The sequence below is a fragment of the Chelmon rostratus genome, chromosome 6 (genome assembly GCF_017976325.1).
Source record: "Chelmon rostratus isolate fCheRos1 chromosome 6, fCheRos1.pri, whole genome shotgun sequence".
NCBI lineage: Eukaryota > Metazoa > Chordata > Actinopteri > Chaetodontiformes > Chaetodontidae > Chelmon > Chelmon rostratus.
This window is the reverse complement of record NC_055663.1, coordinates 8,726,192-8,746,462: the sequence shown is the minus strand read 5'-3', so window position 1 is coordinate 8,746,462 and position 20,271 is coordinate 8,726,192. Positions and strand designations below refer to the sequence as shown.

At 41.9% G+C, this 20,271-nt stretch overlaps 1 protein-coding gene across 5 annotated transcripts in view; it reads left to right on the top strand.

The window, feature by feature from the left end:
• Positions 1-20,271, top strand: part of ppfibp2b (PPFIA binding protein 2b) — a 79,114-nt gene that overhangs the window by 14,627 nt on the left and 44,216 nt on the right. For 4 of the 5 annotated variants that reach the window (XM_041938222.1, XM_041938218.1, XM_041938216.1 and 1 more), the window contains exons 2-3: positions 6,600-6,707; positions 9,291-9,499. In XM_041938222.1, coding sequence (XP_041794156.1) covers positions 6,626-6,707; positions 9,291-9,499 — 291 coding nt within the window. In that variant the 5' untranslated portion in view covers positions 6,600-6,625. Of the gene's footprint in view, positions 1-6,599; positions 6,708-9,290; positions 9,500-17,834; positions 18,383-20,271 lie in introns of those variants that run through there. The other variant, XM_041938219.1, reaches the window with a different exon arrangement.

The window sequence follows — 20,271 nt, the reverse complement described above, 5'->3', positions numbered from 1 at the left end:
GTTCATTACCCTCACTCTGAGGGCAAAATAGATTACAGCAGAAATGAGAGCAGAAGACAACTGGACTGACCAGAGAATAACACAGAGCACGGTCAAAGAGGAAAGAATCAGATAATGTATGAAGGGAGCAGAAAACAGAGCCATATTTCCTTGAGAGAACTGAGCAGAGCTGAATCAAATGCACTTTAGCAGGACTAAATAGGACAATAAAGAGCAGAGCAGCTCCACACAGAGCAGTACAGATGAGTGCAGCGCTGGGAGTCACATGAAACTATATATTCGCGCTCCCCCAGCAGCCATGCATCAGCCACGGTTCACAGATCACACACTACCCACAGTCATACACTAGAAAAGATAATCTAACCAGTGTTCAAGCCCACGGACTTAGCTCTGAGAGGATACTTTTTTTATATAGCTTTTCTCTCTTTCCTGTGTCTGTGTGTTGGGCTGGGAGTCAGCCTGAGGAGAAAGTAGCCCACTTAGAGAAATAATCTTACTAAATAAAAAAGTTCTGCTTCTTTCTGTCTTCACAAAGCAGAAAGTGTGTCGTCATGCCAGTTAGACACGTTCAAGGTCAATATAAAGCTGCCTCAGCAGCGAGAAGAGGTGTCACACAATATTGTTGTAATTGTTTGTAATTCAATAATTTGCCCAAAGCACTTTGTTTTACCACGAGTGTGTTCATGTGCAGCATGGCTGACCTTAGTGAAAATCAAAGCAGAAACTGTGGCTGTGTTGGTGCCTTGCTCTACTAAGCCTACTGTATAAAACTGTATGCAGAATCACTATCATATAGCCAACTGGGTTGCGATGGTATGAGCTTTTCATGGTACGATAACTGAAGTGTTACACTGACACGGTGTCCTGGTGTCATGGCATACGGTATTACACAAGTATTATTGACAGGATTTTTTTGACACTTTAATTGTGAGTTCACAAAATATCTGACAGACATGAAACTTGCTGTAATCTTAAAAAGAATTTGATAGATAAGCTAATGTACATGAAATGGTAGCCGCCAATTTTCATAGCACGGTGTGCTGTGAAACCAGCTGCAACCCTGGTGGGCTACAGTTTTCATGCTACCACAATCGGCCGCCCGATCAGCTAACACAGCCTCCTGCCTTCACACTGATCCTTGATTATAAGTGGGTTGGATTCTTACTTGGCTCTACCTGTCAGTGACACTAAGTTTCTAAAATATTTAAGTGGTATTACATCAATGATAAGCTTCTGCAAAGGAACTGATGCCTTGGAACCTTTTGCATCTCACTTGGTCAAAAATGTTTTGACCACTAATCCCATTTTAAGAATAATTACCAGCTTCTTAGTTTGAATAACATCAAGACCAAATCTGAAATCTGAGGCTGTGTTAATCAATATTTTTATATTATATTATTAATGTGAAAGAGGTATCTTGTAGTGATGAAACCTGTAACGAATGATCATCCGCTTTTGCAGTTCCCATCGGCTCTACTCATGTTGTGTCTCAAGTTGGCACCTAGCTGGTGAACATAGTGGAGCATTTAGCATCAAGCAAGTTGTGTGCACTAAACCACAACTGAATGTAGAGTAAATATCAAATATGTAAATGGCAGATAGGTTTGCTAAGACATTAGCTTGAACAACTTTATAGCCAGATAATATGTCAGTGTTGCGATTCCACTACAAGCTCAGTTTATGTCTCGCTTGACATAAACTGCAACAGCCATACACTGTAGTCATGACAACACACCTTATTCACTTCGATATGTCACAGCAGGAAAATCGCAGGTATAATTAATAACATTGTTAACGGCTGCATTCAATTTAGATGAGCCAGTTGCACAGCATGCTGGCTTACCGGATTAGTCTTAATGAAACTGAGGCATCATTAATGTTATTAGTTACACCTGTGCTTTTCCTGCTGTGCAGAGTCCAAATCTCTGCAGTGAAAAATGTCCCCTGCAAAACCTCATTTTAACTCACCTTTGCTGATAAGCTATGGCTCGTCTCCACGTTGTGCAAAATGCTGCAAGAAGACTTCTGACCAGCTCTGAAATGAATCAATTGTTTGTGCAATTGTGTAATATTTTTACTCAACTTTTAGCCTTTTTAACTCTTTTTGCTTTTAACCCATTTCAGCTGTTTCCTCAGCCTCCTCTGTGTGCTTTTCTTCGCTCTCTCCCTTATCTGCTTTATGATGATCTTTATCGTATTATTTGACTTTTCCTTATTATTGCTGTGTGGTGCTTCTCTGTCCTCATATGCCTGTCGTCACTTTTGTTTAGAAATGTGCAGGATGAATCAGGCTTACTAATACTGTTTTGATGAGACAACCAAAATGGCGCGGGTCCATGCAGAGACAGGAATTGGCAAATCAATAAGGACAACAGCGGGCGGTGCGGCAGAAGTGTGTAATGAAAAGAGGAGTTATTTACAAAAGTTTTTATGTGCATGGCTTTAAACCCCAGTGGTTTCTCAAGGTTTGTCAGCTTGTCGATGTGCAGAGCGGCAGGAGTTGTGCAGAGCAGTAATGAAGAGCAGAGCTGGATGACAGTAATGCACTGAGGCCTGGTGATGCTCCTGATGGAACTAATCATGAAGCTGATAGCAGCAGAGCCACTCGGCTCACAGACAGCGAGATAGCCACAGCTTCTGGATGGGCGCTTGCTCTAAGCTGTGGGCAGCTGAGCACACAGACACGCTCACTGCCTAATCACTCACCTCCTCTCTCCTCTTCTCCCTCTCCTCTCTCTCTCATACGGTGATCTCTGTGTGGCTGAGTCGGACTGAGACTGGAGGTGAGAGGAGGCGTGAAAGCAGCAGACGCACTGCTTTGTTTTCTGTTGTCACAGGTGCAGTACATGAGAAAGATCTCTTGATATGATCGTTTGCATACAGGCACCGAGCAGATGTTTCATCACAGGGCATCTTCATGTTCAGATATTGGCTAACCATTGGTGAACCACTCTCACACCTGATTTGAAATCCAGTCGTGGAAACTAGATTGTGTGTTGGTGTCTGACAGGTGAAGCATCAGTGTTATTTTTTCTGTCTGAGTGGAAGATATTGTTGTAAACCCCATTGGTGCCCACCCGACAAGGCCCCAGTGTAATATCTGAAAGAAAAAGACTGCAGACTGCTGGATTTAAAGATCTTTTAGGTGGTGGCTTAATCCTCTCAGAGCAGGAGGCAGTAGGTGTTTGCATAGGGGGTGTGTGCATGTGTGTGTGTGCGTGTGTGTGCGTGTGTGTGCGTGTGTGCGCGTGTGTGCGCGTGTGTGTGTGTCCATCATGCATTGTTGTCAGTAAACTGCTCTGTCAACATGGAAACACAGTTGACCTGCTTGTTTTGATGACATCTTGTTGAAAAGTAGCAAAACCTCTTGATTTTAGGTTGATTCGCATTTTTAATTAATTCAGCATGAGCCGTTTGACTTTCTTAACTGTCAGCATTGTGAAAAAGTAGTAGTAGTAGTAGTAGTAGTAGGCACGAATTCGTAGTTGCCTTCCAGCACTTTGCTAAATTGTACGTGCTGTCTGCTGCAAACAGTAATCCAAACAATTCTTGCCACTGTCCAAAATGTCCAGCTGTAAACATTTCAGGACTGGGTATGTTATCAGCACCTGATAACATTTCTTTCATTCTTGGTGAAGCTGTCCAGATTGTGCAGACAGCCAGCTCGCCTTTTCACTCAGAAGAGACATGTGTCAACAGCGAGGCGGGTGTAGCTATGAGAAACAGGACACATAACGTCATGTTTGACGAACTTGTTTTTCTGGACTGTATCTCCCGTCCTGAGAAAAGACGTGTCTGTTTCAACGTCCTTCTACTAGACGTGAGTAACAACTCAGAATGTGATTTAAGATCACAAGATCCTGCCCTTCAGTTTAACAGGGATTTTCCTTGAATACCTGTCTGCGTAAAATGAAAACAATGGCATGATTATTTTGTGTGTAATTATTATTTAGAGAGTAATCCACAGCAGTAACTGCATGCTAATGCAATTGCTGTTTTTGTGGTAACAACTTAAGTAAACTATGTACTTAGCTTAGTTTTTCACACAGTTACGAAAAAGGCAAAACACATCATGTAACAATTGGCAAATCTATGGTGGCCCTGAAAGCTCAATGCACTGCAACACACGTGCAAATAGACGACATAACAGAAGCTGAGAACGAATACTTGTTATCTCGAACTCACGAGGTAATTATTTTATCATCTCAAGATAACTAAAGGCTGATTTCTCAAGATACTGAGATGCTTTATCTGGAGAATACAACTTCCTAAGATTCATAAGAGTGGACCGTGACATACACACACTGCTCTGTGGGTGGGTTTGGGAGTTTCAAAGTAAACATCTGAACTTTGGCCGTTTGCTGTAAGAATGTTTCCCCTAGTGAGTTGATATGAGGGGATTTACATAATGGCTCATTATTGTAAGGGATAGTCTTACATCCAGTGGTCTTTGCAGATGTGTGGACTGTCCAGGAGGCTACAGCCAAACAAATTCTCTTTGGCAGAGAGGAACTGGAAAACCACCCACATTGTTGGGTGTTTGAGTGGCATAATAAAGTATGTATATAAACAAGTACGACTGTAGTACATTATGATGCGCTGATCAACAACAGGTACTCATGTTGTGATATTTTCATCTTAAGTCAGTTGCCACAGTTGTCAATACACCATCAACAGGGCCACCGTACAAATCTCAGTTAAAAAGAGATAAAAAGGACAGTTTCTCATGTCTGTGTTTCAAACATTCCATTTTCAGCTCAAATATCGTGTGGCTAAAGAAAGCTCAGAACATTTTCATCCAAAATTTGCCTCTGAAGCAGTTCCATTCATTAGACGTGTCTTTACCAAATTTAATCCAAGATCACGAGGAGCTCCAGAGAGCGTCACAGACACGGACACACCCTCACTATTCTGCCTCTCACTCGCTTTCCCACAAGCGCACACACACAAGCTGATTTCCACACACACAGCAGCAGTTGCACAGATTGTGAAAAATGGGGGACAGGGTTGTGACAGTTAGTCTTGTCAACTCTGTGCTAGAACAGGACAGTAATCTCTATATCAGCACCTTGTATACACACAGCGTCACAATGGAACACACAGTCATGAAAACCCAATAGTTTCCTTGCGTACACAGTGCACACAATCTTTCTCCCTCTCTCTCACACACACACACTCAGACAAAGGCATTATTGTCCTGCTGAGGTCAGGTCAGGTTGAACAGAGTCAGTCTGTCATAGTGTCTGCATGGTGCTGTCACCCTCTGTCTCAACATGACTCGTACGTAGCCATCTAGAATTATTAACAATAAAATTACCATGCTTTTTTCAAACACACACATCTGCATATGCACACACACATGCATCATGGAAGCAGCTTTGACCAAAAAATGGGAGAATTGTGATGGTGCCACAGTTGTAATGACAGCATGTTACTGTACGTCTGTTGACTGTGTTTTTTACAGATTGCCACTGTCAGCTGTCATGATAAGTTGTGGCTGTGAAAGTTAGCGCTAATGTAGATGAGCATTAGGCTGCTCTGCAGGGGGGTTTATGCTCCCAAGGCGTCAGTAGATTACATCACTGTCCTTCCCCTTGATTTCCGCATGTTGATGCCTGTTTGTCTGTAAGTCAGCATGACAGCATGACAGAGGGATGAGCGCCTTGAAGGAGAGATGACAGAAGGGATGAGTGCCAAGCAATGATGGGGTGACAGGAGGGAGGAAAAGCAGGAAACAAGGATGGCAGAAGCTGGAGGGGCAGCCAGAGGCAGCGATGATAGATGAAAAGTCAATCCTGCTTCGAGGAATTAAAAAGTGTCTCTGTGTGTGTGTGCGTTTTGTGAGGCTGTGTGTGTGTGTAATCGGTCCTGGTGACTTCAGTATTGCCTGCAGCGGTGGTTTTCACAGACAAGTGTGCCTGTATGGGTTTATTCATATGTAGAAAATAAAATAAATAAACACAGTATATGGTATCAGTGGGGAAATCCTCAAAACTTAGCAAACAACCTAACTTGCATAAAGCAGAGCTTGGGCATTTGGAAAACTTTTAACTTTTTGGACCTCTGTTGGTGACCAGTAGAAATTGCAGCAACAATTTAACTCCTGCTCATCATTCAAGCAATCATTGAGCATTGGTATTGATCAATAATCATTCCCTCATTCTCTCAGTATTTTATGGTCATTTTATTACCTGCAGCAGTAAAGCAAAATACTTTATTGCTCTTTTAATTAAATGTACCTGCATTAAAAAAAGATCAGAGATTATTATGTGCCAAGATAAACATTATCCATGAAGCATCATGTGATGTGAAAACATTATTATGTTTTCATGTAAGTGGCATCATGGGCAGCTCTTTCCAGCTACAGAAAATATTCCATTACAGATCACTTAGATGTAAATGGTAAATGGGCTGCATTTATGTAGCGCTTTTGTGGTCTAATGTGACCACTCAAAGCTTTACTACACCACATGCCACATCCAATTCAGCAGGGTTCAGCATCTTGCCCAAGGTTACTTTGACATGTGGACTGGAGGAGCCTGAGATCAAACCATACTTTACATACTACACAACGACATCTATTTCATTTTCTCTTTCAGCACAACATCAGAACACCTGAGATCTGATGCTTCCTGCCATCACCATGGAAACTGAGGCCAGTCACATGCTGGAGGCGGCGCTGGAGCAGATGGATGACATCATCGCAGGTAAGCCGTGTCACCCCTCTCTCAGTAGCGACATATTCTCAAGTGTGTGTGTGTGTGTGTGTGTGTGTGTGTGTGTGTGTGTGTGTGTGTGTGTGTGTGTGTGTGTGTGTATATAACTGAGGTCATGTTTGCTGCAACTAGTTCAGCCTTGGCCAGCAAGCTTTAACTAGTGGGGTAAATGTTTAATGTGCTGCACTGACGGCATGTGGGAAAACAAGAGTCGAGCAGAGCGACAGAGGGAGAGACAGAGACCGGAGACTTTGGGTTATTGTGAATTCCTCAACATTACATCAACATTTTCTGTGACTCATAATTACCACATTTGTGACACTCGTGCATCGAGGATTGTGTCCTCTCACCCTCAGAATCAACATACCAGCTGATAATGAACCTCATAGCACGAGTGGACAAAAGATTATTTACAGGTACCACTGTTGCATCTGACGCTCATCAAGTCACTCCTGTTTGCCCAAAACACACTGACCTCATCGAGCACTCCGAGTTTGCTATTCCGGCTCTCAGTGACCACAAATAGAAATACATTAGAAATCCCATTAGCGATAACATCAGCCGCTAACAAGGAAATTAGAGACACTTATCAACAGAATTTAGATATGTTGGTCATATTGCATTCCATGATCAACATTTCTTTTCTCTCTGGTTAAGCATCATGTGGGATTATTAGTGAAAGCGTCCCACTGGATAACAAGAGTTGGACCCAGTTTTTGCCATTAACCCCTGGCCACAGTTTAGAGTGGTCTACAATAAGAATATATATATATATACTGTGTGTGTGTGTGTATATGTGTGTGTGTGTATATATGTATATATACACACACACAAGAATAAAATGGATGAGAATACTTTTGAGATTAGAGGCTGTGCATTTGTAGTACTTACAGCTCAGACAGCATGAACAGGTAAAGGTAATCAAAAGAAGTATATGGCTGTGTATAATGGCATTGCCACAATATATTACTAATGACAAAAGAATACAAGGATCCTTGAGCTGTAACCCAAATCTACACTACTCATTATTGTAAGCAGGTTTTACGCTGGACCAATGGAAACTGGATTTAGGCCAACATTCTTTTATAAACACACATAGGTCAACTGCAAAGCTCTTTGGATGAAATCACTATATAAATGCAGTTTGATAAGGATACCTTAATTTGTCATTTTAGTGAACTGTCATCATACATATGTACTGAGCAGGACATGAAAAATAAACTAGACAAATTACACAAATTGCGTAATGAAGGCACTGTTCATAAATGACCTCAAACATATCTCTGACATTTCTGTACAGACAGTTGTTTTGACACAGCTTCTTTCACCATGAGGACTTAAAAGAAGCAAGAAATGGACAAAATACCATTTTAAACCATAACATCTCCTCAATCAAACAAGTAGGTTTGTGGTCCTTAGAGGCTTTAACACCTTGACAGTTAATGTTACAACTAGACTTTTAGAGCTTTTTTATTTTGGACTATACAGGAGCATTATACAAATCTCAGTAGCTTTGCCCAATATGTCTGTATTTTTAGATGAGCACCCCTAATCTTTTGCTTATGCAACAGTCGTGTGTATAACTGGTCTTTGACCTTTGACCTCCTTGTGGAAGAAATTGTGTGTAAATACTGTACAGTAGTAAATGTACAAGAGATTCAAACCTGACACTCAAAACAATATCAAATAGGTAACTTGTGCTCCTACTGCAGTTGTTTTCTACCTGTGCTGGAGGTGGTGCTGTAGTTTGTATGTAGACTGAGTTGCAGAGAGCATGAATAATTTCCTCTGTGTGCTCTGGCCCAAATACACTGAAATCTGCATGGATGGATGGATGGATAGAGAGATGAATGGGAGAATGGGTACGTGATCTGTTTCTCTGTTCATGTTGTAAATGCTCATGTTCGCATCTCCCCAACCAGCCTGAAGATATTTGTTAATACAGTGTGTAGTAAACGCAGCAGTGAGTTAGTCCCACTGTGTCACTGTTCATGCTTCAACCTTTAATACCTACTTTGTGCCTATCCTACATCCTACATCCTGCATACTATCTGTCTGGGTAAATGACTATGTAATATTTCTTTGGACTATTTAATCTGTACAGTGATAACCCCACAGATTAGAAGTGATCTGTTTCTTTATTGCACTCGTGTACAGAAAGAGTTAGCTTTCAGCTCGCCTTTTTCTCTCAGGCTCTGTTTTACAGAGATATTCAAACAAAGGTTGTTTTCATTATGTGCTCTGTAATAATATGTTTGAAAGCACTGTAATGTGTGGCTGTTTTTCAGAGTCACAGTTATTGTAGTGCATCCAGATGTGTGTGTGTGTCAGGGAAATGATCCAGGTGACACATGGACATTTTGGAAACATTCAAGAGGATATATGGCTCTGATTAAATTCTGCTTTCCAAGTATTCAAAGCTCCAGTCTAGGTCATCTTATAAAATGGCTGGTAATAAAGCTAATGGAGTAGTTTTGTATTGCAGTCACGGTTCAGTTTTTATTTTGGTATTAATGATCTTTCTGTGGTAAGTGATTGTCTCTCCTCTCCTCCTCTCTTCCGCACACTCTCCAGGCTCGAAAGCTGCTGCGGTGGAGTTTTCTAACAGCATGTATGACCTGGGATCTCCCGTCAGTGCTGGTCCGCTGCAGGTCGTCCAGTTAGCCGAGGACCTTAAACTTGCCTTGGAGCTCCAACCCAACCAGGAGGGAAGAGACAGCCTCAGAGCACAACTACCTACAGAAACAGCACAGGCTCTCATGGACTGGCTGCAGACCGGAGCTGTGAGTACACTGACTGCTTTAAATCCACTTCCATCTTACTGTGACATTTGGTCTTGTTTGAAGTCTTAAGATAATGCTTTCTGCAGTATAGAGTTCAAAAGTGTTATTGGGGCCATGTCAACTCGAGATGTCACATTTGATTTATCCGTTTCACATCAAGCTGCGTCATAATGTGTCTCTGTGGTGATTTTTTTAAAGTCTTTTAATGAGCAGTCAACAAGAATTTGATTCCAGTTTGTGTAATATTATTTCAGCATGATGGATTGTCTGTGCTTTGTGTTGTTTTTAATCTTCTTTGGTTCATTTTTTTAAAACACAGCAAAGAGCTGAAGATGAGCATCAGTCCAGAGTATAGATTCTGCTTGGCTCGTTTTGTTGTGCTCAGCTTTTCAAGCATGAGGAACTGTTTTCTTATTCCCATAAAGCCTTGTCTTTGTTGTTGTTTTCTCTGGTAGATTACATTCTCACTCCCAGTGAACCTCAGTTCTCTTGGAGAGTGGCTCATACTTTGTTTCAAGGTGCTCAGCTTGTTTAGTCAGTGCCTCCAAAGTTTGAATGACATTTGTTTCACATGCACAAGTCCTAATGCACCTAATGTCATTAACAGTGAAGTTATTGATGACATTTAAACTTGAATTCATTAAATATGTGACTTTGGCTCTCTGATGTAGTATCGCTGCTCATTTTCCCTGAAGCTAAATGATCTTAATATTATATTTGGGCAAAATATAATAATTTATTCTGACATTAGGAGAGGTTCCCTTTAATTCAAGTGGGACAGGGTGCATCCATTGTTAAAGACTGTGGGAATCAAGACAAAAATGATAAACTCTTAAAAGAAAATATTAGGATCTGGTCCCGAAGCACCCACAGAGGTTGTGTGGGCCGTATGTGGCCCACAACACCATTTGATTCAGCCCGCAAGGCACTTCAAAAATACAAAAAGCAATGACCTTTTTTCAGTGATAAAGAGAGTAACATTGTTAACTAAACATGCTTTCCGAGGGATCCATGAACACAACACACACATAGAAGTGGATATCGCATCAATGTCAGCAAAACAAGTCGATGCAGAGTTTCGTGCTTTCCAAGAGAAATGATCAGACAATTATTTTTTGTTGAAGTAGAAGGCAAACCAGTGTTCCAAAGTTAGTTTATGGGGACGAATTTGCAGTGATGAAAAAGGCTAATCTTAAGAGTCATTACAGCCTGAAACATGCTAAACTGGATGAGCTGCAAGGACAAATGTGCATGAACAAAGTTATCCTGTAAAGTTGGGGCTTTCACAAGACCACATTCAGACAGAGACAGTGTTATTTAGGCAAGTTTTTTGGTGAGCGAGCTAATAGCTAAGAAACCTCATTCAGAAGGAGAATTTGTGAAGGAGAGCCTTGTTGCTGCTGCAGAGCTGCTAGCAGCAGGCAAATTAAAACTGTTCCAAAGTGTCAGTTTGTCTGGAATAAGTTGTAGAGATGAAGGAAAACCTGACGTGGAAACTCAGTGATAGCAAGTGTCTGTGTGGTTTGTCCATCATGGTGGACCAAGAACCTCTCAGAGCTGGACCTCCAGCTCCAGCAGCTTCTCAGCTCTCTGCTTTCAAATGTGAAATCATTTGAAGTGAAATTAAAGCAGTTGCAACTGGAAAGAGGAAACACTGCATTTTCCTATTCTGCAAGAGCAAAAGCTGATTTGACATCTGAATATGCTGCTGAGAGTGAAAACTCCTTCATGTGTTTCATGAGGGGTTTCAGAACATGAAATGTGAACAAAAGAAATGAACATATTTGCTGTTTAATGTGGAATCAGCTGATGCATTTGGCAACCTACAACATGAAATCATTGAGCTGAGAGCAGCTCTTTTCTTGGTTCTCCTTAAGACTGACTGACCCAGACTGACCCAAACCTGGAAAACCAGCTGCGAGTAGCATCACCATCGTCACTGCCATCTGACATCAAACACCTTCCCAAAGAGATGACATTTCTGGGCCCTTGATAGGAAAAAGGGTTCCCACCTTCATTCATTTAGTGGCAGTAATAACTGTTAATGTGCTAGCTTTTGTTTCAACCAGGCTTACACATGTCTACACCGCAGGTGTAGTGTGAGCAGTATGTTAGCAAGCATCAGCTTCACTGTTCCATCTGTTTGTACAGAGAATGCGTCACGCCACAGTATTACTGTGGGTCATCTGCATTTGGCAGCACTTTGAGCTCAATACACAATCACTGTAGGTAGGCCTGTATAATGGAAGAAAAAAATGCTTTGGGGAAAATATAACATATTTAAAGCAGCCTGTACAGACAGCTGGATTCATCTGAATAAGAGCATATCTGTTTTGCTTTGAGCTAAATGTTAATGTCAGCATGCAACATGCTCACAATGACAAAGCTACATGCCAGTGTTTAAAAGGTATAATGCTTACTCTGTTCATCATTGAATTTAGTGATTTTACAAATTGGCTGAGGCTGATGGGAACATTGTTTATCCAATAGTTGTAAAGACATTTCACTCAAAGCCACAAATTGGCACCTCATGGTGGCACTAGAGAAAAAGCCAGAAGATCACCAAAGTCAGTAGGATTCATCTTCTGGGGACCATTAATGTCTGTACAAAATTTCATGGAAATCAATCCATAAATTCAGTCTGGACCAAAGTGATTAGCCAACTAATGGACTGGCATTGACATCCATAGAGTCACACTGATAACAGGGCTAAACAGCTTGCAAAACCTTTTAGATTTCATTTTTCTGTGTCAAAAGTTTAGTTTATAGAGCTGCTCGTTTTCAATTTGTGCTGAAACTCTCACTATCCTCACGGATTACACAGCTGGGTTAGAAAGTGCACTGTGCGCTCAGTGTACCTGTCTCTGTGAATAAAAGTTGTGTTCACCCACACGCAGAACATCATGCATTGCTTGGTGATGCACAAGTTATAGAAGTATATTCATCATGATGTTTTGGTTGGCTATCTCTGAGAAATGGAGTCAAACGTGCAGCATGCTAACACAAGAAACAGCTGTAATATGCTGAAAGGTATCTGTCAGCAAGGAATACTTGTGTTTGTAGTGCACAGTTTTTGGTCTTCTCTCAAGAGGATGGTGAATGGCTGCCATGTCTCAAGCTTTGTTTTGTTTTGTTAATTTTTTATTTATCATGTGCGCAGCCCAAAGGAACCCTGTCACACAATATGATAGAGAACAACTTTTGCTCATCAGGTTGTTGGTGGACAACACTTTCTCTACAATCAGCAAACAATAAGGCCCTACACTGCCCCCGGCCTTCAGCAAATCAAATCATGTCTCAGATCTGCTTTTCCCTGCCTATAGGCTGAGACTAAAGCAACACACAACAATAATATGGACCATTCAGCTCAGGACAACAGTACTGATACATACATGGATGTGGTCATTGGCTACGTTGGCAAATGCATCAATGTCGTTGTACCAAGGGCTGCTATACCAACATTCCCTAATCAGAAGCCCTGAGTTAACGGGGACGTCCCTGCCAAACTTAAAAAACAGGTCGACACACACAGGTCGGGTGATTTGATACAGGAAATCCAGCTGTGCAGTCCAGAGAGCTATCAGCAGTGTCCAGAAACAATACACAAACTGATCTAACTACCATACACATCTGTTGGTTGGAGGGAGCTTGAGATCTAAGAATTTAATTCTTGCCTGCTTCACTGTGATTGTTGTGCACGTGAAAATAAAGAACTTGAAGTTCTTCCTTCCACGTTAGAAAAGAGAGGCCGGATTAATCTGTTCATTCACCAGGGGTTAGAACAGGAGGCTGGTTTCAGAGCAGTGCTGGTCCAGGATCCCAAACACAAATCTGCTTTCATTAGCATATTTTTCTGCACCGCTAATGTTCACAGCCATTCTGTATTAATGCTTGTAGAGTGTGTTTGTGAATTAATTTGTTCAAACGGATGTTCTTGATGATAGTAATCGATCATGTGCTGTTCTCCCAGTAGAGGGACAGCTACAGCGGGGTCACACAGGTTCATCTGAAGGGTCCGAGGGAGAGGGGAGGAATTTAGCTGCTGTGCTACAGAACAGCTATTCTCTGCTGCAGTAGGTTGGCATGTCCCTGTTAGGATGAACTCAGGGCTCATTTGGTCTCTGTCCCAGTCTTACACCAGCCTCTTCATCTATTCGCCTGTTTCTTCTGCTTTGTTCTTTGTTTGTTCTTTCGTTCTTTCTTCTATAATATATTCTTGACTAAATACTGGAAAGGAGCAACCTGAATGCAATAAAGATATTAGTTATGGCAGTGCAATCATGATCACTCATTTCAGGTTTTGGGTAAACACTTGTTCATCATGTATTATTTTGAATTCATTTGTATTCATGTACTGGATTCATGGACTCCGCTACATTCCAAGCAAACGGTCAATGCTCCACACTTGTTGCTTATGTCGTTCTTACAGCCTGCATAATGTAGTGACAGATGCATGCATAAATTATATATTTTATTTATTGGCACCTTTCCAAACAGTTTTATAAAGTGCTTTACAAAGGACAAACAAACTTAAAACAAAAAGAGGCATCCATTAAGACATCCATTACATATATAGAATAGAATCAAATGCTCAAAATGCAAATAAATAAGATAAAAAATATAAAATAAACAAATGAAACATAACATAATAAAACCTAGTGGAAATGTGTTGCCCTGTTCCAGCTTGGGTGTAGCTACAGGGGCTACATGGCTCTGATTGTAACGTCTTGTGTGGAGCTGTAAATTTGGCTTTAGCGATTCTTTACATACATTATACCATCAAGTAAGGGTTGAGCTCAAAATAATAAGACTGATTGTTCTGACGTGTCTGCAGTCGCCATGTTTTAATTGCCATCCTCGTCATTACTCTTCCAGCTACAGTTAATGTTTTCAAAGGAAGGAGGAGAAGGAGGGAAGGGAACAAGGGGAGAGGTTTGGAACGGGTTCCATCAAGTTTTCCTCAGAGACACTATTACAACTGAACTATTATCAACTTCCTGCGCTGAGCTCCCTCCCTCACACCCTCTGCCTGTCCTGCGTGGCCTTCCAGCCGTTCTGGCTTCTCTGTTTACAGCTACCCTCACTATTTTACCCCTCTCTCTCTCTCTCTTTTCCTTCACTCTCTTCCTCTTTCACTGCACACTGCTACTCTCCCCTCTTCCCCTCTCACTGCTGCTCTGCATGTTTGAACACCCTCCCTCCACTTTCTGACGTGAGTCTGTTTGTAAATGAGGTACTTAGTGTAGTAGTCAGGCTCTGAAGGCTCTTACAAGAGGACTGGGTTGCTCAGGACTGTTAAGGTACGTTAAAACTGCTCAAATAAGTTGAAAGAAAGTTTTTAGCTGTTTTGTGACATCCTGGCTGAATTTGATGCACTATTTGTACAACTACTTATCACTTTTGTTTCTTTTTTTGCAAATCACAAGGGTGATGCTTTGAATTTCTAGCTTCTTTCTCATTTCACTGACATACAGCTGTTAGATTCAGTCTGCTGCTGTTGCTGGGTGTTGTCCTGCAGAGGCTGCTGTTTTCTGCTCAGAAAGCCGTGTGGAGTTTTACACGCTGCTTGAGACGGTTGAAGCTGAAAAGGGAAAGTGGAACTTGGACCCAGTTCAGCAGCTTTTTGAGCTCCTATATTGTTTCAACAGCAGATGTCTCACATGTTCCACACAGCCACTGGCCAACCCTCCCTCCTTAGGCTTATTTCTTTCTTTGATTCCTCCAACTCTCTCTCCCCCTTTTCTCCCCGCTCTCTCATTCACCCTTCCCTCCCTCCCTCCCTGCCTCCCTCCACCCCTCCACTGTCCCAATTTTCTCTCCAGGTTCAGTTTGTTGTTCTGTTGTGATATGCAGGCAGTGTAATGTGGTGCTGTCATCTTTATTAATCTGTTCATTTACTTTAGTTGTGCTGAGCTGGTATCATGTACAGGAGAGGGTTCAGTTGATGAAATAGAGAAAAAGGTGATGTGTTTTGAATCAGTCCCTGAAGTAATATTCAGCTTAAGTGAAATGTTTATTCCTCTGCTCTGCTCTAAAGGGATTTGTGATGGGCCTTTAATCAACTGTAGTAAAAGCTGTTTTGATTTTGATCAAACTGCAAAGAATATCTGTTTTGTAAAGGAGCAGATGGGTTTATGATAAATTTTGACCCAGATTTTAAACCCCCAGGTATGCAGACCTTGTGTTTCCTGTTGCACACTTGTTGACTCTTGTTCATCACAGTTTACAGTAAACAAGGTGCTCTGGTTGTGAGCATGTCTCATAGTTGGCTTCCAGAAATATCTTGTAGGTAAAGAGAAAACAGGAGGAAAATTTACTGCAGTGCTTCTGTCGCAAATGTATTTTTATTGTCCAGATTTATATTTAATGCCTAAATTAGAAAGAGTCGGCAGTAGAGAGATGACAGGAAATGAGGGGGGAGAGAGATGGGGAAAGCAAGAAAGGTTCATAAACTAGAGTTAGGCAACAAAACCACTTGGTTGGGTTTAGGGTTAACAGTTAAAAAATCTGTCAGGGTTAAGATTGGCATTGGTTACTGTGGATGATCCCCAATCCTCTTTGTCAACAGTGGAATATTTCATCAGTGGAAAGCAGTTCCAGTGAAAACTGATCATTTGGCCTGTGAATTTCAATAGCAGACGAACAAAAGCCTGGCAGATTATCAAGGCAGTGAATATGTAAGGTTGGCCGCTCCCACTTGTCCTCGTTCTGTCCACCTTCTCCCCCTTCCTCCTCCTCCCTGCTGACCTAGAGGAACAGGATCAAAGACACTCATGCTCTGCAATTAGTCTGCACCCTGTGGGCTTCTCTCCAGGGGTGTAACACACACACACACACACACACACAGATACACACATAAACACAGGAAGTATCATAAGTGTATTATTGGCAGGAAGTTGTGATACCCTGTGACTGCTGGGCCATAGATGTTAGCATGTCTTCAGACGATCCTGTGTTTCTGACTGGGTTGATGATATTTGGAGTTTCGGAGTTTAGGGAGCTTTTGGGACAAATTTTATCAGTGATTTTATAGCTTTGAATGTCTGCTGTTTGGAGTTGGGCAGGTAGTGAACAGTGGATTCATCAGTGTGAACCAAGACAGTAAAGCTGCAGAAACTAAAACAAAAACAATGAGCCGAAAGATGCTGTTTAGTTCAATAGAAGTGAGAACTGCAGAGTTGTACAGTAGGTTCATCACTATGAGTGACTCCTTTCACATTGCACATCAATCACAGTCAATTGATCAATTGTTAATGTAAAAAGCTGCAGCATTAAAACATTTTAAAGTTCTAGGTGACCAACTTCAAAGAACTTTTCTGTGGTCTGTGACTTTGGTGACATACGAGTGTTGAAAACAATTCAAAAGTGATATAAAAGGAGCAGATTCAAACACTACTGTCACAGTAATCCTCCCATTGTCCTTCATGCTGCAAAACCGACACACCCAGCTCTGCACAGTATGTACTGCATTAGATATCTCCTTATGTGTATGTGTTTGGCATATGTGCAGTTGATGTATTTTTTATGTACATTCCAGAGGCTAGTAAATTTTGGGCAGCGTAGATGAGCTGCCCGAAACGTCCGTCATAGAGAGACTTGCAGATGTGCAGATGTAGAAGGTACAATTTGGGCTCATCAGAGGTATACAACACAACAACAAACACAGACAAACTTTTTCTCATTTGAGGCACTTGTGTGTGTGTCTGTGTGTGTGTGTGCGCCCGCGTGCGCGTGTGTGTGCGCGTGTGTGTGCGTGTGTGTGCGTGTGTGCGCGCGTGTGTGTCTGTGTGTGTCTGTGTGTGTAAATGACCTGTCATTGAGACAAATGGCTGACATTGTTAGGGTGAACAGTTTTATAAAATACACAGGAAATGGAAACCTGAGCTAATGGGTTTAAACATGAAGATGATAAGCCACAGAAAGACAGACAGATGGGGAGAGAGGGAGAGACAGAGAGAGAGAGAGAGGTAAAGAGGGAGAGAGAGTCTCTCATTTGTGCAAACGTGTTTTGAAGTCTCCCGGTGCTCTGACTGTAACTTCATTAAAAGAGAGCACAAGCAAGAGTGGGGGGCAGATCTGGCATGGTTTCTGTTTGTGCTGACATTACAGCCTGTTGCTGCTTTGTTCGCGTGTCTGACATCAGCTGCTGCTGGTTTAGTGTGTGTTTGTGTGTGTGCGTGTGTGTGTGTGTGTGTAAGTGAGAGAGAAAACATGCGCCAACAATCAGACTTGAACAGATGACAGAGGAAGAAGAAAAACCCAAACCCTCCCACCAGCCCCCTCCTTTCTGGGCTCAGCCATTTGGCTGTCAGACGGACCTCAGCAGGGAGAGAGAGCAAAAGTCGGGGAGCGACTTAGAAGTGAAGAAAGGAAGAAAAGAGAGAGTTGGGGAAAGAGAGGAGTGATGTTAAAGTGACGAAGAGAAGAAGAAAAAAATGCAACACCTTCAACCAGATCGGGGAAAGAGAGAAGGCAGCTTAAGTCCGATGGAAGGAGTGATAAGTGTGGGAATACAAGTGAGGAGAAAGTAGGGAGAGAGAGAGACAAAGTAGTGTAGGTGGAGAGTAGGAGGAGGGGGGCGAATCAGGGGGGAGTTGTCCCACTAAGAAGGCAGAGATCGTAAAACGCCTTCCTCCACAGCTGTGAAGACACACACACACAGACATTCACACACATGACAGGGCTCACATGCTGCAGCAGTCTGCAGACACAAGAATCCAGTCTTACTTTGTCCAGTGTGTGGGCCGTGCACACACACACACACACAGACAATCGGCCTGATAGAGTCGGACAGAAACCCAGTGGACACAGGCAGGGCAGCGATGGGCTGGGAGCATGGAGACTCCCATTGACTTCTACAGGCACTTCTCCTGGCTCAAAAAGGTGAGCGCTGAGTTTAACTTTGTCATGCTTCTTTTTTCTTTTCCACATCTTTCCTTGTGTCACATTCCTTCCATTGAACAGATGCCTTGAAGGAGTTTCGAGCATGTTCTTTGGAGTAGAGAGAAGAGGCATGTTTATAGGAAAAGGGGGAAGCTCCTCTGTCCCTGTGAGATAATTCTCCTTCCAGCTCAGATGCATGTCATTGTCCTGTTCTTACTGTGTTATTTCCCGGCGACGGACTGTTTTCTGATGTAATTTCCTTTGGCTTAAGAGCTGGGCTGCATCTCATCTTGTTGCAGTGTTGTTAGGGCATTGTGTGTGTGTGTGTGTGTGTGTGTGTAGAGGCACGTATCACAAGGACTGTTATCAGATTAGGAGCATTATCCATCAGCTGATTGTTGTTGACAAAGCAGCATCTGATACTGCTGGATTCAATCAGAGAGAGACTTTGCCACGGGAGATCTGTGCTGCTGTTGAGACATGAAGTTTCAGGAATAAGAGTGTCGAGTTTGGCCTGAGTTTCTGTGTTGTCTTGAAGTCATATAAGTGGATCACTGTAGTTATGCTTTGACAAGTCTGTGCTATTTTGTCAGATGACTTTGATATATGTAACTTTAAGACCATAAAGACCATTCAGACTTTTCATGTTCATTTGTTTTAGCATTACACAGTGACCTCTAAACTGACCTTCACAGACCACTAAGAGGGATTTAGTATTTTGAAACAACTGCTCAGCCTACAAGCCCACAGAATGAAAATCACCATGTAGTGATTTTATTGCAAGAAATGGCTCCAAATGTGATATTTCCCCAAATAAACTTTCTGATCTCGCCTAAGTTATGTCTGGTGCATTCTGGGTACTTTTCGCTCTGCTGATCCGCTGACAGTTGAGCCTGCAAAGCAGATATCCTGCTATTTCTAGCGCACTCTATCCCACATTCAATGCACTGACACAGCAGATAAATAAATAGAGTGAAGCTGATTAAGATGTGTTTGATTCTGAAGTCTTTTCAGGCAGGGATCTGCTTCCAGTTAATGGACTTAACTTTCTGTGACCTTAAATACTTCTGTGAAAGAGGCCCACATGTTGCACAGTACATTCAAACTGCCACAGTGACACAGGCAGTTTGTCCTGCTCATTCTTAAAATAAAAAATCAGTTTTTTTAAACGCCATACTTGAGAACTGAAATGTCTGCAGTCACTGCAGTGAAACTTTGTCCGATTTGATCTTTAAAAAACTGAACAAAGCTATTAAATAATGTTACCAAACCTTTTCTGTGGTGATGAGTAACACAATTTAAAACAGATTACAGTCTCCAACAAATAAAAGCATAAATCCAGACCCATCAAACCTGTTCTTTATCTCTTCAGGGAAATGTTAGAATTACAGCTGGTTAGGTGCAGAAACAATGTGTGAGTGCAGTGGAAGATGCCACACCAAACGCCACCCACTGCACCAACCTGCCACATTCATCCTGTGCTTTGGTTTGGTGCATTTGATGACAGTTAACAGCAGTTGTTTACCTGTGTTTATCGGTGTGTGCAGAATGATTAAAATGTTTAGAGCATGCATAACACTATCAAGAAAAAGTACATTTCGATCTAAACTGAGCACTGCAGGTACAATGAATGTAAAGTCATCCAGAATGCCACCAGCTCACCTTCAAACTCACTTTCCACACTCGCTGTTGATTGTCAAGCTGTGCAGACATAAAATTGAATTGGAGCAGCTTTTAAATTCGATTTAGAGACACGGTGGTGTGACTAGAGAGACTACCTCAGCTAATGTGTTCCACATGCTCCAGGAGCAAATCAAATCAACACTCACCACCGGATTTAAGAAAATGTTTCCTACCACAGAATCAGTTTGATCAGTGTTTTTGCTTCA